General features: G+C 38.3%; 1 protein-coding gene and 2 long non-coding RNA genes across 4 annotated transcripts in view; all 3 read right to left on the bottom strand.

Annotated features, from left to right (window-relative positions):
* LOC118564607 overlaps positions 1-2,320 on the bottom strand; it is a 30,881-nt gene extending 28,561 nt beyond the window's left edge. The window contains exon 1 of the long non-coding RNA XR_004931974.1: positions 2,214-2,320. This is a non-coding gene — a long non-coding RNA (uncharacterized LOC118564607). The remainder of the gene's footprint in view (positions 1-2,213) is intronic.
* Positions 2,321-6,201: 3,881 nt separating this feature from the next.
* Positions 6,202-8,049, bottom strand: LOC118564608. The gene is made up of 3 exons (XR_004931975.1): positions 6,638-8,049; positions 6,363-6,523; positions 6,202-6,290 (listed from the first exon to the last, which is right to left on the bottom strand). It is a non-coding gene; the product is annotated as an uncharacterized LOC118564608 (long non-coding RNA).
* A 5,129-nt stretch (positions 8,050-13,178) lies between these two features.
* igsf5a (immunoglobulin superfamily, member 5a) lies at positions 13,179-22,070 on the bottom strand. Of its 2 annotated transcripts, XM_021317866.2 has the most exons (8): positions 21,968-22,070; positions 21,547-21,634; positions 21,338-21,413; positions 19,321-19,635; positions 17,722-18,012; positions 13,936-14,055; positions 13,768-13,792; positions 13,179-13,679 (listed from the first exon to the last, which is right to left on the bottom strand). In XM_021317866.2, the coding sequence occupies exons 3-8, from the start codon at positions 21,396-21,398 to the stop codon at positions 13,523-13,525; spliced, it is 969 nt and encodes a 322-aa protein (XP_021173541.2). In that variant the 5' UTR covers positions 21,399-21,413; positions 21,547-21,634; positions 21,968-22,070; the 3' UTR covers positions 13,179-13,522. The 2 variants fall into 2 exon arrangements, with proteins under 2 accessions (XP_021173541.2, XP_021173543.2); XM_021317868.2 differs by lacking the exon at positions 21,547-21,634 and having other exon boundaries at positions 21,968-22,063.
* Between the last annotated feature and the right edge of the window lie 4,424 nt (positions 22,071-26,494).

Here is a 26,494-nt window from a genome sequence, read left to right as displayed (position 1 = left end):
ACTTAAACTCCTCCGTTTGAGGCAGAGATTGACCCCCAACCTATAGGGGGCAATCCAACATTTTGGCCTCAGATTTAGAGGAGCTGACCCTGATCCCAGGCTCCTTCGCACTCAGCAGTGAACTGCTACATTGTACACTGGAGGTCATGGCTTGAAGAAGCCAACAGAACCACATCATCCACAAAAAGCAAAAATGCAATCCTGAGATTCCCAATCCAGACACCCCATACTCCCACAGCTTCCTACACAAAATACCTTGGGGAACATGGTTACAAGCTTCCTCCAGATCCACACATGTAGACTGAAGAAGCATACTCCCATGATCCTCTCAGCAATTCCATGAGAGAAAAATCTGGTAACCATGTTTGCAAGATGGATTCTCATGGTATTTGCTCATTCACAAACCCACGAGAATCCACCTTGTACCGCTCCGGCTTCAACTGTATGTGTCCGGACCAAAACAGTTCGGGCCAATCAAGTTGAAGTATTGAGGTTTAAGGCGGGACATAACGATGCAACGAAAGGAAGCGCAGCTGAGCCCAGAGCCAAACAAAAACAAACATGGCAGTGCAGGAGGACACACATGTAGCTGCTGCTATCACATCTGTTTAGAAAGAATCCATAATTTCATCTTTGAAAAAAGAACAGCAAGAATTGTCTTGACTAGCTTACCTTCTTGGGATTTTTCATAATGCCAATTAGAACGCTATTTCTCAAATAAGTAAAATGTTTAACGAATACTACACCAGCAGGACCTGTTAATCTTTCAGAAAACATTGGATGCAACAAGAGTGAGTTACTAGTGTATACAATTAAAAAATCTCAAATAACATCAATATGTACCTTTAAGTTATTTCATGATGTATTCCTGGAAGAAATATAAAAAATCTAAAAACAATCTTTCATATATCTGATTGAAATTTGGATTAGACTTAATTATTTCATTGAGTAATAAATGTAAACCTTCATAATATATTGAAAAGAATATACATATTTTTATGTATAGGTTTCCAGTTTTATTCAAAGTATCACAAATAATGTATTTAATAAGTTATTAATTTTGCAGATTTGTGTCTTTTTTCATCAGGAATGTCATGAAACACCTGTTGTAAGAAAGGGAACTAAAAAATCCAAAGTATGGAGCAGGTAGGAGGGAAGAAGGGAAAAGAAAAGTAAGGGAGAAGATGGAAGGAGAAAGACGTAGACTGTATGCCGTATCAATTATATCTTTAAATGGATGATATTCATTTTCTACTAGATACAGAATGCATGGGGTGGGGGCCCAGCTGATATTGTCTTGTCCCAAGCACAGGCAAGGCCATCAGCAAGCCTGGAAACTAGGATGTTGTGTCACATAAAAATTTTGCGCTGGACTACAAGCTGCTGCAAAGAGCAGCTGGTATGTTGGAGGAGGAAGATAAAATATGTATCCTCATGCTCTCAGTCAGTGCTGATCCTGAGGGTGGGGAATCTGTGATAAGGTCTTTTGGGGGCTTGTGCTCACAAATGAACACTGACAGGAATTTTTCTCTTTTTTTAGCTTCGCAATTATTCTGAATAATTCAGTAAAGGAGTCTCCTCTTTCCATTCTGTCAGAGATCAGTCCCCCCTCTTCCGCCTGAGTCAATGTGCAAAGTTAGATTTTTGGACCCCATTAAATCATCCATAAGTGCAACGGTCAGAGTTGGCTCCACTTCGTATCACTGGATTCAGTGTAAGATGTCTACGTAAGCCATGCTGAAACGTGTTCATTATTAAAGCCATACAACCTACCCACTATTACAGTCGCAGTGATCTGATAGAGCTGTTTGACATTAAGTTTGACATTTTAGATGTTCAGCCATTTGCAGACCTGATCATAAAACCTGAAGTGCACCGAGTATGCAGTGTCGGTTATCCAGATGTAATTTAAGCTCTATTTTCTATCAGCATGAGTTTTACTTCAATTACTTTAATGAGAGGTTGCTCAGGAATTAGTATTGAACAAATAAATAAAGAACATAAAATCTGTCAGCTCAATATAACTTTTCAACTAACCTTACACCCATGCATATTACAATAATAAAATGTCAAAAAGCTGAGACCATTAGTGGTCCAGTTGGCAACACAAAGTCAAACCAAAGCTCATAGTTATAAATCATAAAAGATGGCCAGGTGTTAAAAGTCAATCTGAAGAAAATCAGAAGGTTCGCAACTCAGTAAAAGGCATTTACCCCACTCATGGCTGTGCTGCGTCTCCCTGTGAGGATTCCAGATGAGTGTGAGGCACGCCGTTCAACAGACTGGAGAGCTGTGGCTTCCTTCGGTGTCTACAGAATGCTTTTATACTCTGCAGAGCCCCCTGCAGCCTTCAGCACATTTGCAGCAGTCGAATGAGCAGAGCCCTTCTGACCAATCATCTGCTGTATCTTTGGCTTGTTTTACCATTCTGAGGTGGTGATGGTGGAAGCTGAGAAATTATCTAAGCAAAGACTTCTGGGCAGAGAACCTAGTGGGAAAAAAAAGGAATCCCTGACTAGCGTTTCATTTTGTGTTAAAAAGAAGACAAAAAAATAATTGCGTATATAATATAAATGCAAATTTTTTCCAAGTTTAGGAGAAAAATATGTGCTTACTTACTTCTAAAATAATTCTATTACACTGTAATTTCTACAACGAATCCCTGCACAAGTGTAATTAAGAATATTATTCCTGGACTGGTCCTATTCTGACTCTGTGTCAAACACTTACTTATTTTTCACACCAGCATTTTGACTCTTAATTAAGCAGATGTATCTGCAAGTAAAAGAGAGAGCCTGCCTTCCAGCTGACTGAAACAGAGCCCCAATGAAGGGCTGAAAGATGTTGGTTTCTCCCAGTCAGTCTGGAGCCAGAACAAACAAGGCTGGAAAAGGGGAACGACTAGGTAGAACAAGAAAGACATCCCTGTTTAAGGTCCAAAAATACAAAGTTATATATCTTGAAAATAGATTTGTAACAATAAAAGGCAGCCAGATCCATGAGTCAATGTTTGTGGTCCAACTGTAAGATATCAGCTGAAAGGAATAGGAATCATGTCCACAAAGTAGGACCATCAGTGAAAGCTAAACAGAAGAAGACAAGGTTTCACCAGGCTAAAGAGAAGTCTTTATGGACTTCGAAATAAAAATCTGATTATATCCTTGATCATTATTGGCAAAGGAGTAGATGCTAGAAGATTTGGCAGTTATGCTGCCTTCTTTTTGAACATGTTCCCTGAGTTTGAATCCAGAAGAAACTGAACATTACATTATTATTGTCAAAGCCAAAAGCTAGCAGCTTCCATTTATTTACGTTTCTGTTAATGAGTATGATTTTTGCACTTTTGTAAATATTTGGGCTTTTGTAAAAAACAAACAAAAAAACAGATTATTGGACTTTCTTTACTGTCAGTAATGCTAACCATGACATTTGAGGCTAAAAAATAATCACAGTTTATTCTGTGCCACTCAATGTGGAATTAGTCAGTTTTAATCAAACTAAAATGCTATACCCTTGATTTAAAGGAGCTATAAATAAGACATTTACTGTAAAATCAACATAACTCATTCTCATTTGTCATCTGGAATGGAAGTAACAGCCCCTATAAACAATCGGTCCTCTCCATCTCTTTTCAAACCTAGAGGTAAGGTCCTGAACTACTTTGGTTCAGAGTGTAGTCTGTGTTTACTTCCTGGTTCTTGAGCCAATCATGTGAGAGTTCCCAGTTCCCGAAACAGAGCGCAGCATTTGGTATTTTATGTTGGCGAAAGAGCATCATCCTGCAGACATGGAAGCTAGTAAGAGAAGCGGACCAGAAATAGAATAGAATGCAGCATCATATACCTATCCTCTGGAAGTAGAAATTTAGTGCAAAAACGGACAATTGAACAAATGGTGAGTCTCTGTGAAAGGTATTTTGTATGTGTTGTTCACATTTTAACCACTAAGGGTCATTATTACTTATTGTTCCTTTAAAATAGATTTAGATACTATTTTCGTTGCTATAAATGCATCTTTATTGAATTGAGCTGAATTCAAAAGGGGCGAATGCGTTAATATCTTACTTTCAGCAGGTGATCCAAAAAAGTTTGCCCAGGAGGCTGAGGCTAACAGCTAGCTAGCTCAAAAATGCTGTAGCGGCTTATACAAACATTAAAGGAACAATAAGTAATAATAGCACCTAGTGGTTAAAATCTGAACCTTTAAATCATCCCTTGTGTTTTTATAGTGTAGTTATTTACAAGGAAACCAATTATTATTTAGAAGGAAGGGGTAGTTAGAGGCAGTGTACCCCCAATGATCTTTCTATGTGAAACATATACTGAGAACAGAACATGAACATTTCTTCCATGTTAGTCTGCTACTAACATAATCATCCATCCGTACAAGAAACCGAGAGGTTCCGTCCATAAGTCCAAGTTCTGTGAATTCTTCGACTGGTATAAACACACATATCAACAGTCACTTCACCAGAATCCCAAACAAGCAGCCACTTAAAGTTATTTAAAGTATTGTCACAGAATACAAAACAAAATCTGAAGGGGAACTTTTTTCATTTACAGGCCATTTGTTCCACTCAAAAGAACCAAACAAGACATTAATGGACATTAATGGTGCTAATATAATTTCCAATGTGGAGACATAAACAAAACAGGTAATGAGATTTAGGATCGTGTTTCCCAGGCTCAAAGGGTTTTTAATGGAGGGAGCACAGCCTCTTATAGCCTCATACAAGACTTGTATATCTCGAGCGTGTAACAAAAGTAATTTCCCTCTGGGATTATTAAAGTATGTCTGATTCTGATTCTAACTGACTGTTCAGTCTGTAAAGAGTATGAATCACAACCTTCATTTGTTCAGACAATAACATAACAAAATACACCAAATATGCTTGTGCGACTAGAAACAGTTTGAAAGTGTAGCTTTGCATTGAGGCGTGTTCTTTATTCCTTTCGGTTGGAAATTCTGTTTTTACCATTCATGAGATGCAGACATTTTCCAAAAATTTAAAAAGACAGTCTATTTAAATCCTTTAACCTTTTGAAAAACAAACAAAAAAAATAACCAATTGAAACTTCATCGTATTTCATCTAATGGCCTTTTCTGTCCTGCTCTTGTTCTTTCACCATTGGAAATGAGCCATCCTTACTTAATTAGACCTCAGAAAAGGTCACAAAATTGGCCTTAACTATTTTGTATTAAGCCATTGCAGCAGGAACCCTAGATCACTGGAAAGCTGTTTCTAGGATTTTATATAATTTGTCATGTATGACGACCTGTGATTTTCTTTTGTTGGATATGTTGAGGTTTTTCATCTCATTGTTTTAAGTTGAATTTACCCCTGAAATCTTTTTTAAATAGGCTTTGCTGTAGAGCACTTTGGTCGACTCTATGAGTTTTAGCTGACATAAATGTTCACAAATTAAGCAGGTCTTCTACAGGGCAGTAGGGTTACACCAGTATTTAATACAGGAGACAAAACAAAACCAGAGAAATATCATCCTTTGAGAATTTTGCCAATTATCTCAAAAGCTGCAGTTAAATAGATTGTTGTGCAGCTAACAGAATGTCTAAATAACTCTCCAAGCTTCCTGCATCCTATGTAGTCTGGTTTTAGGAAGCATCATTCCACAGATACTGCCACTTGTTACTTTCTAGAAAATCTAAAAGATCAGTAAGATCAGGGCGGCTTTGTGCTTTATTCCTTGACCTGAAGCGTGCTTTTGACACCATCATTCATAAAGTTCTGCTAGCTAAACTAACTAATTTAAATTTCTCTAATAGTGCTCTCTGATGATTAAATTATACCTGTCTGACAGAAAACAAGCAGTTGAAATAATCCCCTTTACCATTGCCACTCAAAAGCCAGGGGCTTTTCAAATCCTGGGTAACGTTTCCATACACATTTACCCAGCTAATTTTACTTTGGTTCCTCAAGCGACCCAGTACTTTGCTCTGCTTTCCAGGGGCTTATTGAGGGGGCAGGGTTGCGTGAAGCAAGAAAAACTGTGTGCCACAAAAGGTGGAGTAAGGAACAGTAAGGAGTTGACTACTTTACAAATCTATCAGTTGTGTAACCTTGATTTATCACAAAAATGGTTTTAAAATGTTTTAGGGAAGTGTCATGGTTTTAAGGTGTTTGGCCCACATGCAGACAGAATCGGATTCAGAAACAGTTTTAAGATGTTTATTAAAGGCTCTGCAGGTTCTTTTCACACAACATGAGCTACAGGCAGGAATGAAGGGATTGCACACAACTAGAACGAAGAGTGAGGTTGGAACATCAGGGACTGTGGAGAAAAGGGGGAACAAGATTAACTCTAGTTGAACCAGGGGAAGTCTCCAGATGCTGCAATGCTTACCGCTTAGTTGAGAGAACCTATCCGGGGAGGATGAGTGGGGAAGGAGTTCTGTGGCCGTGAGCTCACTGATGGTAGTAGGTGGCTGAGTGACAGGAGGGCTGGCAGATGTTATTCTGGCCGGGAGCTCGAGTAGCCCACAGCAGCGGAGGCAAAAGGAGCAGCTGGAAGAACCAGGGTGAATCAAGAAGTACCAGGGTGAATCCAGGAAGGGGTCACACGGGTGAATAAATCCAAAACACGATGAACTGGAGACAAAGTCAGATCCAAAAACTCACAGGTACGAAGGTCAGGAGACAGATCATGGCCTAAGCATACCACAACGGGGTAACACTCTGGCATCTTCCAGCTGAGTGAGCACTCCTTTTAAACCCGACCCGAGCAGCCCTGATGAGCCGCAGGTGTGGGCCACGCCCACCCGTCAACTGCAGCCACCTGTGGAGCAGAGTTAGTAGAGCACAGACACACAGAATCCTGACAGGAAGGAAGTACACCTCCAAACTTCATCTTTGCTGTCTGTTCATCAGGATTATGAGCTGATTTTAATTCTGCTTGGACTTATCAGGAGACCCGCTGATAGGCTGGTCTCACCGGGGAGGTGGCAATGTCCAATGTCCACGGTGTTCCAGTTGCTGCAGCGTGTAGTCGGCCAGACCATCTGTGATTGCCCGCAGACTGAAACTGTTAATTGCGGCTGAAAAGTTATTATACAGCTGTTTATTCAGTTAGTGGAAAATATCTGCACATAACAGATTTCAAATGTGAAAATCTTGGCTGGATGTTTTCTGCGTTTTAAGTTAATTGTAAACTTTTTTGCCACTAATTAGCTTGATATTTTAGCACTAATGGTCAAACAGAGACCTTTCATTTTACCTGTGCACAGAAAACAAACATTTCCCAAAGACTTTTCATCTAAATCTAAATTGGTGGACTGTGAGCTCAGTCCACCAATTTTCAATATCATACCAAGCGTGCAGGATCTTAATGAAATGAACAAAGCTGTCAATCATTTGTTGAAAAGGAATCTGTAAATCATTGCTGATTCAAAACATAAACAGTGTCCCTGATTTCTGCTTAGCAACAAAAACGGGACTTGGGTCAGTGCTTGCTGTGTTTAGTCAAGGTTAATCAATGTGGGGGTGTTAGAGAATGTTTAGGCTTCTGTTTACAACAAATTCAAAATGTATGAAACGTGACTAATAAAGAATAATATCATGTGTTTTACCTAACTTTAAAATGAAAAACTAATAATCTGAATCAACTTGTAAGCCAGATCTGCTCCACTTTTAAAATTGTGGTCAGGGCTGAACTAAATCATTCAGAGTTTCTGACTGCCCCTTGCCACACTTTGGACACCATCTGTTTTACACTGATGCCATCACATGTCTGACAATTTCTTCATGGTTAATGTCAGTTGTCCTGCTTTTTATTATATCAATGTGTCCTTGCACGACATGTGCCTGGTTGCAGTGGCTATTAGTGATCCAAGCATTCTATGATCTTGAACTGAAACCATTTGTGATAGAACAAGATTATAGACCATTTCCAAACCCTTTTTAGTCAACTGTGACAATTGTCGTGCCAAGGTAGACTGTTGTTACTTTGACTTTCAGTTAATGGGTTACAAATGAAAATTACACATTTATTGTTTTCAAGTGACTATTTTAGTAAACCGAGAACATATGCTTAAAGGTATACTATGCAACCGGGGTTAATTTTCCAGTGAGGCTCCCCCCAGAGGGCGAAAGTAAAAGTGCACTGTCATAAAGATGCTCAGCTGTTCTGGTTTCTCCGTCAAGCAAGGCGTGGTTGTTTTGAGCTTAGCAGACAGGCGAACGCAACGAAAAGTTAAAAAAAAACGGCAGTACAAACAATGACTAACACAGTGAAAGTATGAACATCAGGCTTCCCGCAGCGCTGTCTTGGCGAGGCGGCCGCGATAGCTTCTCGCCAACATTAAAAAAAAATAAATAAATAAATAATAATAATAATAAAACTCGATATGCTTGCATGTTTATTTGACGTTAACACGCGGTTCTTTGTTGTTGCTTTCGCGCGTGCATATAGTGAATGGCAGGGCAAAAACACATGGAGTTCTCGCCGTAAAGCAAGACCGACTCTCGCGGTCTTGCACGAGACTTCTGAGCCTGTGGGTGCAGGCCGAGGGCTCTTGCAATTGCAAGTGCGGTATTTCCTCCACAGACCGACCGGGGCGGCCGAGAAAACCTTTGTTCGACCTGAAATGACTCATTTAATCATCCAAAACGGTATGCAACACATTAATTAACTGAAAAATGTTGCATAGTATGCCTTTAATAAGACAATTATCATGTCTGTATATGCGTGATTAACATAAACATTAAAACAATTTATCATATTGTGTTAATTAAAACAGCTCTGTGTTCGTTTCCAGATGTCCTAGAAAATACTATTTGCTCCGGTTGTGACTTGTTGCCAAACATTCTGTGTGCTGAAAACAAAAATACACCTACCCTGTCATCAGATTGTCATGCTCACTAAATTACAAATTAAATAAAAAAATGGAAAACAATATAAATACCGTTATCATAAAATAAAATAAAAACATGACAATAAGTGAATAAATGATAAATGATAGTGATAAATTAAAAAGACAACAATCATCATCAAACGTTAGACATAAAGAACTACAAAGGTTGCAGTCAAAAACTCAATACATAAACTCTATTTACACTATATAATAACTAAAAAACAATAGCTCTATGAAAAACTGAAGTACAACTGCACAGCAATGTACAAAAAAGCATTTACTGATCTCTAGTGGGGATCACTATTATTGCATCTACTAGAGATAAACTATGACACTACATACTTTTGGTTTGGACAGAATTGACAAAGACTCCTGGATAGGTGTCGAAACGTTTTCAGGTAGAACTGATCGAAAGTCCGGTTGGCTCAGATTTAAGCCCGTTTGCTGTTGCGATGAACTGAATAGCTGAGAATTTGCACAGGCGTCTGCCAGCTCTGCTAGATAGACCGCATTAATAGATCATATCAAACAGATGCTCTCGAATCTAGATTCAGTGTTTTTCATTCAATCAATAAGTAGATAGGAGACAAGGCAGCTATCTCTCAAATTATAAGAATTTAAAAAATAAATCGTAAAAATGGCATGCAGAAAATTATTTATACTCTTCTCAGTTATAAATGGATTTTTATTGATTGATTCATTTACTGACGTTAAAGCCTTTCACTTGTTTCTACTGATATTTTGACATTTTTCTGTGGTGAAGAGCAGACTTATTCAGACTGAATGGTTTCCTTGCCAATGCCATAATCTCCAACTCCCTTCACAGATTCTCTATCAGACTGAAGACAGGACTCTAGCTGGGTCACTCTAAAATCTTACGATTACTTCCATTCAGAAGTGTACAGTTGCTGCTCTCGATCTCAAACAGGCCAGTGGTGTACACCTTTAGATGGTTCTTCCCTGTGTCCAGGAGATCCCGCAACAGCTGCTGTTGTGATCTTGTTCCTGTTCCTGGCTGCTGATGCCGCTCTGGATTGTTCCAGCAAGTTCTCCTGATTGCATGAGACACCTGTTACTGTCCTGATTGTTGGCTCTGCTTCACCTCTGTTGCGCTATTTAAGCCTGCCTTCTCCTGAGCCCTAGTGCCAGATTCTTGGAAACCTTTGTGTGAGTAGACCATCCAGCGTTCCTAGCCTTCCTCCTGCCTGTTTTCCTCGCCCTTGTCTGACTCTCCAGTCAGTTCTTGGTATCTGGACAAGGACCTATGACTGTGGCCTCACTCTCCTCTCTGCCAAGCCTTCCTGTACGTTTGTCTGTCTTTGGATTACTGGACCCAGGGCTGGATTCAGGACTCTGTCGAATTGCCTCACTGGAACCTCTGCTTGCGTCTGTCTGCCTGTGTGTGACCCTGGGCTGTCTCTGGATCCCTGCCTCCACTTCCAGCCGATCGAGGGAATCAATTCACGCCAACAAAAACACTTCTGGACCACATTATAAAACTCGTTTTGGATTCTATGCCACCACTCGGATCCAAACAAGGTTAGTGGCTTCCTTTGTATCCGTCTCTCTCTCTTGCAGTGGTGCCAGTTCCAGAAGTTTCCCATACTAACTACACAAAACTTCAAGAAAATCTTTGAACTTACCCTGGTGTTAGTCGAATTATCGGGTCCAGACCAAGAACCTTAACAGCAACACTGGATCAGCTGCTGGTACCCTAGCTTACTAGGCATCCCTGGATGTGTGTATATTATGTACATAAATCTATGCTCTCTTGCCTGTTCTTGTGCTCAAGACATTAAGCTTTAATGCCTGTGGGATAATGCCAGGAGCACAATAAAACCTTAGGTTGGATGTGATCATCATATTAATATCTGACTTGTGTCTGATCATTTCCCTGAACCACTCTTCATAACATTACAATGTTCTGTGCACTCCAGGATGTAAAGGATGAATGCTTAATGTTTTAATTGTGTATCAATTGTCTGTTGCATTTCTTGATGCTGGCATAATTAACTAAAGCTGTGAAAGTTGAAAGGACTAATTTTAATTCCAGCCACACTGATATTTTGGATCCAATTGCCCCACTCAGAACTGTGTGTTCCAAGCCATGGTTGACTCAGCATACGCGTACAGGCCAGAAGTAATTTTTAATGTTTTTATTGTATTTGTCCATGTGATAATGTTGGTCCTGCACCATAGTCAAGTATGTCTGGATTTTTTTACCATAGTTTTCCAGTGTTCCTCGGATGTGCTCAGATGACTTGGAGCATTTTGAGCTTGTTTTCTTTGGGGAATCAGAGGTAGTTGATTGCCTAAGATGATCTTTCTGCACATTGTTATCCCACAAGTTTAAAAAATAAATAAATAAAATGTTTCAAGCATGTATTTCTACCCTATAGAAAATGTGCAAGCAGAGCTGAAAAAAAATGTGTGCAAGTTAAACAGCTTCTGGAAAATCATTTGTTTGGAGAGGAAAATGTGAACATAACGAATTCTTTGTAATACCAACAGCGAAGCATTCTTATGAAATCAATATATGAAGCAGCTTCTCATGCTTCATTACAAATCCGCTGAAAGTACTCCCATGAAAGGAAAGTGGAATCAAAATATCCAGAGAAGATTTGGTGATGATCTGCATGATGGAGCCGCATGTTTTAAGGCAAACATAATGGGAAAGTTGCTGAAAAATCGTTTTTGTCACCACTGCCATGAAATGAAACAAGAAATAATACAGTAATCAGCTATTGTCAGTCAGGTTTGGGCCAGAACATTATATTCCTCATGCTAGTTGCAGGGGGTGTTGCTCCCTCGTTTACATGTGGAATGAAGACAAAAAAAAACTAAAGTGTACATCTTTACCAGCTATTAAATTTATAAAACATTTGATACAGTGAGACATTTACACTTCTGTAAAAAGAAAAAGTGATGACTTTAGCTAACAATGTATAATGTATAAAATGAACTAAATACATTTTGAATCATACAAATAACTTAAAGGGACATTGTGAAACTAATTTGGCTATTAACAAAAATCAAGTATTGCTTTTATAAATACATATTCTGGCAAAGTATAACAACATCACATCAAAACTGAGAGATGCCATGTTGTGTTGCTATTTCTGATTTCAGAAGCCGAAAGGGGACAAACTTGTCAGTCATACGCCTTTTCCCTTTCTGTCTTCTATATGAAGACATGCTGACGTTCTGTTCTTCCACACAATACATGCAATATAGTATCATGTTTATAATGCATAGAAATGTTGTCTCCCTGTTGACAACAGATAATCTGCAACACATTTCAATGACTCATCTGAGCAGATACCTGCAGCATTTATCTAAATAGAAGCAGCATTTGTTCAAATATTGTTTGCTGACGTAAAAAAAAAGAAACATGCAGATAAAACTATTTAAGGAGACTATTGTAGACATTTCTGACAAAGGAAAATAGAGAGTGATCTTTGTTAAAATACAAATAATTTATCAGTGAACATAGGCATTTCAGGAATTTCACACAGTTAAAGATAAAATTGGTCTCCTTTAGAGAATAGGTCCTTATTATCATTATAAATTGTTTTACCCCCATCTCCAACTCCTAGGTTTTTGCTGCTTTTAGCAAATCCACACAACTCAAACTGAAAATGCTGCTATCCATGAGATACAATGCTACATATCTGTCATGAATCGGAGGCAAGGGACCCAGAATTCAGCCAGGCCAGCAGAGGTTCAGTAAAATATTATTTATTAACAAAATCCAAAAACCAAAAAGGGCAGAGAAACAAACAGTCCAGTTGGGCAGGAACAGACAAAAACAGGGTGGCTCAGATCTCTGGGGAACAAGGGGTCAAAAATCCAAACGCAAACCAATAAACAAACTTGCAGGAGGAGACTCACCTATACTCAAACAGACGACCTGGCACTGATGTCTGGTCTCAACAGTTTATATGGAGGTGGAAGCAGGTGAAACCGGTGAGAAGTGATTGCAGCAGGGGTGGAGTTAGGCAGGTGTGCAGAATAAGTAATTAGACCAGACATCAGTGCTGAGGCTCAAAACAAGAACAGATCAGACAAATATAAATAGCTGACAAGACAAGTGGACAGAAACAAACTACACACACACGATCTAATAAAGAACAAAACAACCCTGAAGTACAAACCTAAAACAGAAAATAAAGCTAAGACTAAAACTGATGACAAAACAGGATAAACTAACAGTAAACAAGAACCTAGACAAGACAAAACTCAAAGCAACCAGAGAACCTAAGGAAGGAGGGCAAAATACCTTAAACATAAACCAGAACGTGACAATATCAGCAGATAGTAGAGGTCTACACGTCACAATGCACTTTTAAGTTTTGTTTCTGTTTTCTCAACTAAAAGCAGCTAAAACAGGTGGCTATCTTACTTGCTGTTAGCCTTCCTCCACTCTGGGGATTTCGTTGTTTTTCAACAAAGTCACTGATAATAATTTAACAGCCGTGCTTAACAAAATACAAATTATCCTTTAAACATACAGTAGGCCAGTCTTTGCTCTTAAACGTTTATCTTATCGAGAATATGGACAAAATAGCAGAAAAACTTTAAGTTGCTGTTAATTCTAAAGTTCCTTCCAAATGACTGTCAAACATCTATAGAGCTCTCCATCCTCTGTGTGTCTTCACACAATGGTGACATGTCTGTGTTTCACAAAGCCTGGTTCCACACCAACATTTGTGGTGTTATTCTGATACTCTGGCTCGTAGGAATTATTCACCTGACCTGGTATCTGTTCAACTGCACTGACAACACTTAATTGGCTCGGTGTTCGCACTCTCCTGCAACACAAAAAACTAATCAGAAATCTTTTTAGATGTAGGCACTTTTACTAATGAAATTATACAGTAAACATATGGGGTTTCTTACCTCATTTCATCTTGGTAATTTTGTTCTACAAAGGAGTAGAAAGTAATATATCATAATTGGATTTGGTAAAGAGGTAGTAGTGTTATTTGGTTTCTGAGACCCTATGGGCATCCCACTGATGCTCCATATAGACTGATAGAAGTTAAGCTAATGTGAGGTGACTCTTACCTTTTTCTTTCCTGTGTTTGTAGCAGAAGAGGATTCCGAGGATGAGTAAAACCAGCAAAGCACAACTTCCAAATGATGCGACTACAGCTATCAGCACTGTCCAGTCTGCGGGTTTTGGAACTGTTGCAGGGGGAGAGTTTTGAAATATTGTCAAATTTAATGATCAAGTTAGCCATCCCCCAAAAAGAAAAACTTTTTTTTTTTTTTACCAATTAAAACAATAACACTATTCTCTGACATTTTGTGAATTCTCTGATGTAAATTGATTCAAACTGATAAAAAATAATATTATTCTTGTTAAGGGCATTCTGCTGCTTATTATTTATTTGTTTATTAATTATTCTTCCATGCAGTGTTGCTTTGCAACAAGAGGGTCTTGGGTTTGAATCACTGCCTGAGCTCTTTCTGTTTGGTATTTGTATGTTCTCCCCTTGCAAGCATGGTTTCTCTCTCTTCTTTCCACAGTACAAAAACATGTTCATTCAGTTAATTAAGCTCTCTAAATTGCCCTTAGGTATAGTCATGTGCATGCATGATTGTTTGCTCTGTGTGTCTCTATTTTGCCTTGTGACAGACTGGCAACCTCTTCAAGGTGTGAGGGGCCTCTCACATAACAACCGCTTACAGGCTTCCACAGACATGGAAGAATGGAAGAAGTGATAGAACAAATTAGAAATCTCAGTTTAGCTAAAATATCTAAAAGGCATCACATAAAACTCATCAGATAAGAAGCACAAATATTGAAACAGTACCAGGTCAGACACTTAAATTATGAACTCCTCGTCTATCTCAGTACGCTTATCAACTGCACAATTACCATGATGCATCCAAATCCTCCTTCACAAAAGACAAGACTCTTTTCTGTGTTTTGTGAAGGAATCACCGGATCAGTTAGGTGAGGGGTTTTTTTGTTCAACCTCCTTCCTGACTCCCCATGCGAGGTAGTCTTGGTAAAAGCTGATTTGAATAGAGCCAAACCGGCTTCACAGGTAAAGGGTGTGTTGTAACTAACCAGTCACAGGATTTGAAAGTAGAAATAAGACTCTCATAATTTCTGACCAGAATAATAAATTGAAGTTTAAGCATTTGCTCAGTCATTAACAACATAGTCCAAGACGATTATATGAGTAATGGAACTTAAAGCGGAAGTTCAAACGAAGAAACTCTATTGCCTACCTCCATCCAATCATAGACTCATTCGCCTCCAACGCAAGCCAATCAGCTTTGAACTGCTCCTCCACGAAGCCAATCAGCATCCTGGGTTCATCTTAAGAGAACTTCAAATCCACGTCTCAGCCTTCTACCCAACAAGCAAGCAGTGGCTGTGCATGTCTGATTTGGACTCTGATGACCCTGATTCAACCCACCTCCATCCCCTTCTCCACCATCGTAGCCAAGTTCCGTCTGGCTTTCCCATGGTGCTCCTTCAACCTTGTCCCTATCAGAGTGTAATTCCTTCGGACTCCTACAGAATTCCCTGTTAAATCTCAATCGGTCAGGCAGAAGACCGCCATGTTGAGCCTGGTTCTGCCACAGGTTTCTTCCCAAAGGGGAGTTTTTCCTCTCCACAGTCGCTTCATGCTTGCTAATCATGGACAGTTCATGCAAACCTGTGTTTATCCAAGTTGGACATCTATCTTTCTGGGTCCCTGAGTGAAGCACTGGTACCAGCTTACGCAATTTACTGGATCCCACCAGTTCTGCTCAAGCAGATCATCTCGCTAACCAGCGTCTATGGACTGATCAAACTTTGTTTATCTCCACTCCACCACCAGTTTCAGGCCTGGGGGAAAACATCCCTATTCTCATACGCCTGCTTATGCGTATTGAAGTATAATTCAGCGTGAATGTTTCCTGCCGAGGTCTGAGCGCCAAAGTCTTAAAATATTGTATCAATAAAATTCTTCTAATTGTCTTTTCTTTCCGTGTGAGTTTTTCAGATTGAAATGATGATGTCAGTATGCCATCACACCTCCTGTTTATCCCTCACAGTTGTGTGCTTTCAGAATTAAAGACAACAGATGAGGATTTCTCTATCTGCACTGAGAATGGGCCAGAACGGGCTCAAAGGTGGTTCTGGAGGTTTACGACTAAAAGCAGGATTTATGATGAAAAAAATTCCATTTACAGATATAAATTTAACTTTGTCTTATAAAATATCAATGTGACAGCTGTCCCTGCTGCCACACAAGAGTCTGGTTATATTTTAAATACTGCTTATCCATAATTTTTAAAATGTAACTTGACGTGTTGTTGAAAATAACTGAACCCTTTAAGTTTCTATTATAAAGACATTAACCACTAATAACTTTTGACTATTTAGTTTAAGGAGCTATAAGTAAGATATTTACTGTAAAGGTATTTATGTAACATTTAAACAATTGGTCCTCTCCATCAACAATGTCTTAGTCATGTTTTTCTCTTGAACCCTAGAAGTACGGTCCGGAACTATTTATCTTGCAGTTTATCTTACAAACGTGTTTTAATTCTGATTGCACCTGATTCGTTTAAAATAATTTCTTTTAACTAAATCTCTAGTACCACAATATTGTAATCCCATTTGCTAATGCTTTGTACAACATGGCAGCACACTGCTTTCTCCTATAGGAATTCAGAAGGATTATGCATTCTGAGAGAAATCTTTTTGCCCTATCTGTAGATCCCCCATTGCTTGGTCCTATCCTCTTCTCTAAAGCTAAGCCTACCGCTTTCCTTCAGGATTTAGGTCTAGGGACTAAGATGGTTATGGAAGAAGATTAGTCTGCTGAATCATCTTGATGTTGATTTGCCCAGATATCTTTATCTATTATCCTCCTGAAAAGCTTCATGGTGACCTGTTGAATAGGGACAATATTGGAAGTTTCAAAGACTTTATAAATGTTATGCACTTTGATGTGATGCCTTTGGAAGAAAAACAGGCCAGCCACATCAAAGATCCTCCACGTTAAACCACATGCCATTATCTCTTAAGGAGATTTTGTGACCCCAAGAAATGTTTATTAAGATTGTTGTTTCTATTGCAGCTGTTTTCATGTGAGGATCTTATATAATCCTGTCATGTGATGTTGAGTTAAAGGCTTTAAATTTTCCACCCTGGTTCCTTTGTCCCAGAGAGCTGGTGTTCTTTTCATCCAATTTCCACAGAACTCCACAGAACTGGGTGAAACGGCCTTTACATCCTGATAGTAGTAAATACATTATGTATTGAGAAAAAGGAGGTTCAAAAATTAGATCTCCTTGAGAGCTGGAGGCCTGTAAAAACTCTGACCAATCCTGTGATTCTGACTGAATGGCAGGGATCGGTCAGAGGATTGGTCCTGCCGTCATCCCCTTCTGCCCCTCAAGTTCTTGGGGGTATGGCCTTAGCGGTTACCTCCAGTGTTAGCAAATCTCCATTTATATATATATATATATATATATATATATATATATATATATGTGTGTGTGTGTGTGTGTGTGAGTCTGGTTCTGCTGGAGGTTTATTCCTATTAATTTTGGAAATTTTGCTCTTTTAAGAGTTAGTTAAATAGCTTATTGGCCAATTGCTGCCTAAAAAAGAAGCTGTCTAATAATTATTCACATCTTAATATAGGGTGTTGTCCGTCCTTCTTAGGCCACAACCTCCCTCAATATACAAATACACATCACCTGCTATGATTAAGCATTCAGGTTTATTCAGCTGGGAGTTAGAAAATATCCCTAAAAATTAGGATATGGTCAAAATACTTACTTGCGCAATAACTGTTCATGTTACAAATAAAGACTGACAACACATATAAAACTTACCAACCACCACATAAACAGAGCTGGTTTTTGGGGTTGCTAATGCTGAAACAGTAGCCAAACAGTCCACTCTTGTGTTGCCGGCTGCCTTGAGCTTGAGAATACTGGTGGAGTTGAAGAAATCTCCATTGTTTATACTGGTGTTGTTGTAGACGCTGCTGTCCACAGTCTGATTGTTTTGGGTCCAGCTGATGGTTGGTGCAGGGAACCAAGCTGCTGTTACACATTCAAATTCTACCTGCTCATCCTGCAGCACTGTCACATTCTCACCCAAGATTCTGACTGTACCACTCTCTGGTAAAAAAAAAAAAAAAAACAAAAGCAACAATTATGGTTTATACTTAAGAATTAAGCACATTTGTTGAAAATCAATAAACATTCCCAACAAGTCAATGATATGTTTTAATGGCATGATTTGGATGTGTACATTTTTGTTCAATAGATTTATTTAATTCTAACATAAAATACAGGATGTGAGTTGAAGTGGGACCACATTTTTGTAATAATCTTTTCAAGATACCACAGGTCTTGAAAAAGATGCCATGACAAAGGTCAAGGACAATTTTTTATATGAAGAGTAGACCTTTGGGTGCTGGGTAGCCATCTTAGGTTTGCACTTTGCCCTTCAAACAATGACATGTTGCCAGTTTCCTTTAATGATGTAATTATTCCAGACACACAGCAACTGAAGGATAGCTTATGGACCTTCTATTTTTCTTTGAGCAATATTTTTTAACTGTTCAATTCATTCCTGCCTAAACTGTGACCTATAATTAAATAGAAATATAACTGAAATTTATTTCTACCTGTAAAACATTGCAGGGCTATTTAGTAGTCTTAAGTAAATCCAGAGTGTCATGGCAATATTCTGCCTTTTCTTATTTCCTCTTGGTTTAACTTAGTGGTTCTCAAATGTTTTCTGTTGTGCCTCCCTTTGAAGAAGGAAAATATTAATCTGCAAAGCTGTCGTCCTAAAGATTACCCAAAATGCTGTTTAAAATGTATAATATATACGGTATATGGGTTAATTTCTAACATGTAACACTGGTTTCTAACAACCAGAATGTTTCAACATTGCCACACTTTTTATCTATATAATATTGACATTGATATAAATGGCTTCTAGCCTAAGTCACACCTGCAATCAACTTTTAACTATAGCTATGAACCTCATATGGCAAAAAAGACAAACTTTAGTTACATTAAGTTTTGTATTTTTTCAGGAGTTTATTAATAATAAATTCATCATACTACTAACCACGGGTAGAGACCAAACAGCAGGGGGTGCTGTTGTCACATTTAGAATGATTTAGCAAGGCCTGTATTTCCTGGACAAAAAAAAAATAAAGGCCTGGCTGCTCTTGCCTGTCCCCTGCAGCACTCTCATGTCGCCTCTAGGGGGAGCCCCCACTATTTGAAAAGCACTGGTTTAACTTTTTCTGGTTCTCATTTTATTCAGCTATTATTTTTCAATAAAGGTTTGTATAAAAAGAAAAATTACTTGTTCATTACCTTCAGAGTATACTATGCTGCATTTGCTGCAACATTAGCTATTTCTAAACCTGACAAAAAGAATGGTGGGAAAAAAAGATGTGACCCTACCTTGTACATAAAGCTGGGCTTTCTGTGGTGGATGACCTTGTACAGTACATGTGACTTCCCCTTCATCTGTCCGGGTGACATTGTGGATGGTGAACTCCACACAACTTTTGGTGCCATTGGAGCAGAATCTGCCAGAAAATCTGTCAAAGGCTGGGAGTATGCTTTCTGGAACGTTGATGACCGTGAGGGCTTGAAGCGCTCCAATATGCCAGGTTGTGACCTTCCAGTCTTCTTGAATGGTGGCTTTAAACTGGACATCAGAGCCTTGCAGCACTGTTGAGTTCTGAGGCTCCAGCTGAAACTTCTGTGACACCACTGGACGGAACGCAGATGACATGATAATACAACCTGGATTCTCCATTTGATTGAAAAATAAATGCAGCTGTTGAATGAACTCTCTAGTAAGTATAGATTTATTTCAGTCAGTGAGAACACTGATATACAATTTTCTCAAATTTTCTCAAAATTTGAACTACAACATAGTAGATTACTAAGAAGCTAAGTCGTCTTTCTGACTGAAAAGCATTTATGTTTTTATGTGAGTAGCAAAAATAGCCTATTCTGTATGGCTATTTTCATCCAATGGGTGACCACCAAAGTGAGCAAACAATGTGGCCCACCGCTATTTTAGTTGTTGTTTTTTTGTTGTTGTTTTTTTTGTTTTGTTTTTTGTAACAACAGTTTTTTTCCTAACAGGTGAGGGAAAAAAATCCTGAGTAACTTATTTTCTTCTAAAAACTGACTAGAAATGATCTGCATGCTTATTTGGATTAAACTAAAACTTATGCTCAAAAGAAAAGTTACTGATAATACTTTGGTGTCAGCGTTCATTTCCTATGTTACGTGTTTAGTTATTTTAAATGTTAGGTCAAAGAATGGAATCATGAAACAGGCTCTAACTTAGGGAGGCATGCTGCTTGGTTTACACTGGTGATTGGAACTCGTTTGTGTTTGCACAGGGTACTTGAGTATAGCAAAGAACTGTAGCTTTTCTTTGTTGGCATTCCAATGGACTGAAACTTAAACACAAAGTAATTCTGAAAATAATTCTCCACATTTTGAATGGATGTCAATGTGAGAAATGTTTCCCTTGTAGAAGCAATTCTGTTTAAAGGACTTAAACAGTATTTAAAATAACTTATTACATGTGTAGGTCGAGTTGGCTGAAGAAGATCTGTTGTGGAATCAAGTTTTTTTTTTTTATTTAGTGAGATTTCTGTTCCAGCCATACCTTTTGTTGAAATGCGTTTTAGTAAATATTTAGATGTTTATACCACTCGCTCTACTAAGGTAGAAAAAAGAAAAGAAAAGAGATATCAAGTCCTGACAAAAGATTTTGAAACATATAAAAATGAAGTTCTAAAAACACACAGAGTTGTTCCAGGATTCGATACTGCATCATTAGCTTCAGACTCTATAAGACTTAAAAGTTTACATCCAAAGTAAATTCAGGTCTAAAAGGGGATTTTGGTCCACAAGTCTGTGTAGAAGGCGGCCAATCACCTTGTCTCATTTAAGTTTATGTCTTCATGCTTTCATTAAAGGTTTTCAGGTTCTGACATGTTCAAAGTACAGCTGGTTGTGGCTAAATTCTGGATTGTAGCTGTAAGCCAATCAATAGATTAGTTGTAAAATGTATAAAGATAAATACAAATTCATGTTTTATATTAAGGGTTTTCTCTTTAAATTAAACTTCATGCAATCATAAAGAGGAACAATAATAACAAAACTACCATCACATAACTATGTCGGCACTGACTGACAGATAACATCAACATATGATATAGTGGCAGAATAGCTGCTATATCATGTATGCCTCATTCTTTTCTTTTTTTATACAATATATACACTCAAGATCTCTAAAAGGCAGGTCCAAGCACACCAATTATGCCTGTGCAAATACTCATTGCGACAGCAAACAGGCTTAGAACTCTGATTTAAGCCTGTTTCCTGTCACACAATTTAGACACTTATGGATAAATAGATATTTATGAAGGGGTATAAATAGAATACTGACCTCTGTATTGTAGCAAACAAATGGACATAAGACCAAACCATATTTTCCAGGAAGCAATCATTTCAGTGCTGTCACGCTACAGGATAAAACAAACATGCACATCAATGACAAAAAAGGAGAGGAATCTGTAAAAAGCCTTAAAACTACAATATAACTCCACACCAAAAATGTAAAAAGAATCCTGCATTGGTAAAGCAAACTAATTTTACCTGATTAAGAGAGTCAAACTACAGAAGAAAGAAATATCAAGTTGTCCACCGTACTTGGTTGGGAAAACAACACACAGGACAAAACCTTCTGATACAGGGTCACGTCCGACGCACAGGGAAAAAGGAGGAAAAAAAAGGCACTAAAAGCACAATGAAATTATCTCTATGTTCCAAAAGGATGACATGAGCTTTCAAAAGCAGTACTTTCTCTTGTGTAATGCTGGTTCATTCCAAATGATTACAATACAAGCTCTGTAACATCCAGCTACCTTGGTACAATATTGTACCACCAACATGTTCTTATACTCAGAAAGTTTATTTGCAACATTTCCATGTTTCATGTAATACTAATTTTATGTTTCAAAGAATAAAAAGGTATGAAAGTCATATTTATCCAAATTTAAAATTTTGATGTACTTACTGTGTGACGGCTCCTGCCGTGGGGTGTGCTGTTGATCAGACCTACATTTCCTGGAGCAGCAGGTGGGACTCAAACTGACACAGGGAGCAAAGTTCAATCTTGGTCGCTGAAAGCCAATCCTTATCTGCTTGACTCATGCGTCACCGAGTTATAAAGCCTCAAGACACACCTGACAGGTGAAGTGGAGGTGTGTCAGCAGAGGAGAAATGAAGGCGTATGTTTATCCGCTGGATTGAACTCAGGTGTGACCCTCTCACCAACTTATTTGACAACATGAAGAGTCTTGTTTCACCTTCGTTTTATATTAAAAGGGTATTCTTGTTTTTTGTATTTATTTAAGCATGTTTTTTTTATATACGGAGCAAATAATTTGTTCCACATAAAGATGCTTTGTTTAAAAAAAACGTGATATTTATAGAATAATCTTGCCTATATGGAATTAAAAAAAAGAACAACCTAAATCAGTATGCTGTCTCATCTGAAAGAGCCTGAAAACAATTTCCCTTTTCATCTCCTACAATGAACGGTGCCTGTATAAGTCTGAAACTATACCACCTTCTATTGCCTTGGCTTTTAGAAACAAGCAGCTCTCTGTTAAAAAGTGTTGGCTTGTGCGCCTGCACAGCAGCAATCAAGATAATACTCGTAATAATAACACCACTTTAATAATTAATCTAGAACAATGTTCCTTTTTTTGTTGCAGAACCATAACATAAAGTAGGTGAAGATAGTGATTATCAACTTAATTTTTTGTACTGTAGCAATTTTCAATTGTGTGACAATTTGAAAAAACATGCAGATGACCTCAAATCAGGCTTCATCTTTAGTAGAAAAACAATAAAATTACTCCAAAACGTTTCTCCAATGTATTATTACAGTCACTTTCTAAGTATTAAGTTCTAATCAATACAAAGTTTCCGTCAGAGAGGGCAATTTTTATTTTTAAATATTTAGGAAAGAAAAAATAAAAGAGCTTCAGCAGAAAGGTAACTTTTCTCATCCATTGCAAAAGGGCTAGTGCTTCAGACATAAACACTATAAAACACAAAGACAACCCAAACAAATATCAACCTGGTATTTGAAGGTCTAATAAATGACAAAGATTCTATTACAGAACAAGTACTGGATCCATCTTTTCTCTTGCCAAGTTTCAAATTTTCATAAAATTGTTGTTAATGAATTCAGGAAACTCCTTTCACTTTTATGCTTATTTCATGTTTTACATTATTTAAATAGGATGAATGGATTAGTTTGAATATTGAATGTAAACTCAGCTATTTTAGATAATAGAGAAGAAGACAGAAAGTTGATCCCCATAACTGCTTCCTTCTATGAAGCCTCCGAATGCTGATATATATTTATCCAGCTCCAGCGACACTAACCAGCAGAGGTCACCATAGGATTACAGTTAACCAGCAGAGGTTACTGTAGAATTGGTGTGCTCTTCAGGAGTGTCACTAAGTCTTTTAAGGCTTCCATTTTGAGCTTCTTTGCTTGACACATTTTATATTGTGTGTCGGAATTAAGTATTAGTTATCATTGTTATCAATATATACATTAAATCATTAGCTAAAACTCCATTGAAAACGATGGAGTATTTTTTCTTATGACCAAAGTACATTCCAGCTGGGATTTCCAGATTGTTGGGTATAAGGACCACACTAACCAATATGTGCAGTACAAGCTTGTAATGTATACCTCAGGGTTTTATTTACTGAAAAGTTAAAGAAGCTATTCACAAAAATATGTTCTACAGTTCTGTGTGTGTGTGTGTGTGTGTGTGTGTGTGTGTGTGTGTGCGTGTGTGTGTGTGTGTGTGTGTGTGTGTGTGTGTGTGTGTGTGTGTGTGTGTGTGTGTGACAAATCTAATGGGATACATAATGGCAGAAATCTAAATAAATGACTATCATAGCTTTCATCAGTAGTGTCAGACTGTAGCTTTCACTACAGATGTTCCAACTTCTGAGTACGAAGGCAATGCACAAACTGGGCACAACTAGTAAATCCTGATGGTTTCCCAGCTGGCGACTGGAGCATAGTGAAGTTGGGGATGATATAATTCTTAAGTCAGAGTTGCCAATTAAATTAATGTTTGAATCCCAGTAATATTTTTGCTAATTGCTGTGCCTAGCGACAAGGCCAATAACAACTGCCAATACAAGCCAATGCTGCCATAATTCTCTGCATTTTGCACAGGCAAACTGAAAAGCAACATGTACACTAACAGAGATTGGATAGTATGACTGAATTAATGAGACACAAACCACTGGAAAGCTGCTGCAGCAATTGAAATTTTTTTATGCACAGCAATCATATTGGTTGTTGCTGATAAGCTAATTATGGTGGATATACGTGCTAACTAATGTTATCAATAGAAGTTAATTACAATTTAATTCTATGTATTTTTGTGATCAAACTGGTGAAACAAGATTGTGTATACTGCCTTGTGTTTGACAGACTCAGTGACATTTCATAAGTGCAAATAAACAACAGCAAGACAATAATTTAAAGCAAACTAGCAAGTCAGTACTAGAATTGCTGAAAAAGAGAAGTTTTTTTTTTTTTTTGCAGTTTCCTGGTCAAAGTCTGGACTTAAATACAATTGAGATGCTGTAACACGATAAGCCCTCCAATGAGACAAAATTAAAACACTTTTGTTGGAATGTGTTAGTGCTGAGCATATGTAAAGAAACTACACATTTCCTCAAGGTGTTTTAAACTCATTGCCCCCACACACACCCTGGTCTATTCAAAACAATGAAGATTAGATACTTACACCAAATAAGAATACAAAAATACATTGTCAACATGGCAAATATACACATTTAAACTCCAAAAATCTACTGAAAATCGAGATGTAATAACTTGCAAAAGATGTTCTCTTGTGCTTTACTATTTGGCTTCCAGGCTCCATGAGCACCATTTTATGAGGCTTGCTATATAGTACACAGTGGAATGTCTCCAGACACAGCTAGTATTGTATGGGAAGAAGACTCAGACAGCAATGAGAAACAGGAAGAAGATAGTGGGGGGAGGGTCAGCGTTCATATCCCCCTGCACAAGGCCAGCAATGGAAGGCCCCTTGTCACCAGAGCCTCTCTGTCAGGGTTCATCACTGATAATGTATGGCACACGCTCTTTGGGAGGGGGGGGGGGGGGGCTTGACTTAACCATTCCTTTGTTTGACTGTACCAAGCACAACTGTAGATTAGTTATGTTTAATTGCCCCCTTATCTCAGGGAAGAAAAGCGAGAATATGACGTTTACGCGCAACACTTTACGAACAATAAAACTGCACAAAGTCAAAGCATGTATTACTGCTATTGTCGGATTTGCTTTTGTTATGTCAGCTGCTGGCTCATCAATGGTTAAAGCCGACTAAGGTTTATTGTTACCGAGCTTATTAGGCCTTGTTGCCTCCAGGACAAGCCTCTGCCCTCTCTCACATGCAAATGGCTGTTAAAGGCAGGTCAGAGCACACCTCTGCACAGTCTCAACTCACTCCTTTATGAGCTGAACAAACATAACGTTTGACCAGTGGGAAACAAATTAGTAATTCTGCATCGGTTGGATGTTTATAAGCTCCTCTCTAAAATGAAAAAAAATTTTTTACAGTAACTAAACACAATTCGGAAGCTTTGGGAAGATAAATATTAGGCCCCGTCCTCTGCCTTCCCCCAAAAAATTAAAATAAAGATATAACACTTTCAAAAAAAATTTAAAGTGACTGCAGTCGCACAGACGGACGGTTCAAGTGCCAACAACAATATCCTTCCTCACTCACAGACGGGTATATTGTGGCTTCACCTGCTGCTCCATATGGGACAGCTGCCATTCGCTGCATGAGAGAAATCCACTTAGGAGCAGGGAGACACTAAGCTTTTCCTTACATCCAAATACCCCATTCACACTCATCTTCAGGCTCTACTACTCAAACTGTTACTTTATTGGATGCTAGCAAACAGAAATGTCCGTTGTCTTTCGCAACATGTTGCACAGTTCCTACTCTGCAACCATTAACCCAAACTTAAGACTGTGAACTACTGAGCAAGTTGCCCTCCGTCAAAGAGGCTTTAGATGAGGTCACCTTTACCTTCATCCTGTCACCTCCCCTGGGGATTATGGCAACGCCTGCGTTCTGGTGACTGGACAGACCTCAGAAGTCCAATTATTGTTTCTTCTGACCAAATAGATTTACTATTTACCATTTAGTTTGGAATAAAAGTTAAAACTATTAACTGAACTACTACACTGGTTTATTGTTCATTTTTACAGGTCAGATTTAAAAGCATTTTCATCACTAATCTGAAGGTTTGCAGACCTCAGCAAGAGAGGGAAAAAAGGAGGGAAGTCAGACCCGAAGGCAGCAGCCGTCACGCAGAGAATCCATACTCAACACAACTGCATTGTAGCCTGTTACACAACCATTGCCCTTTTTTATCCCTCTGATGTATGTAAGTGTTGTCTATACAGGGGAAATTCGACAGACTGATGTAAGCCAATTTGTTAGGCTATTTTAGGATTACA

This window comes from Fundulus heteroclitus, chromosome 11 (assembly GCF_011125445.2).
Source record: "Fundulus heteroclitus isolate FHET01 chromosome 11, MU-UCD_Fhet_4.1, whole genome shotgun sequence".
NCBI lineage: Eukaryota > Metazoa > Chordata > Actinopteri > Cyprinodontiformes > Fundulidae > Fundulus > Fundulus heteroclitus.
The sequence above is the reverse complement of the archived record's forward strand: the minus strand, read 5'-3'. Positions and strand labels throughout refer to the sequence as shown.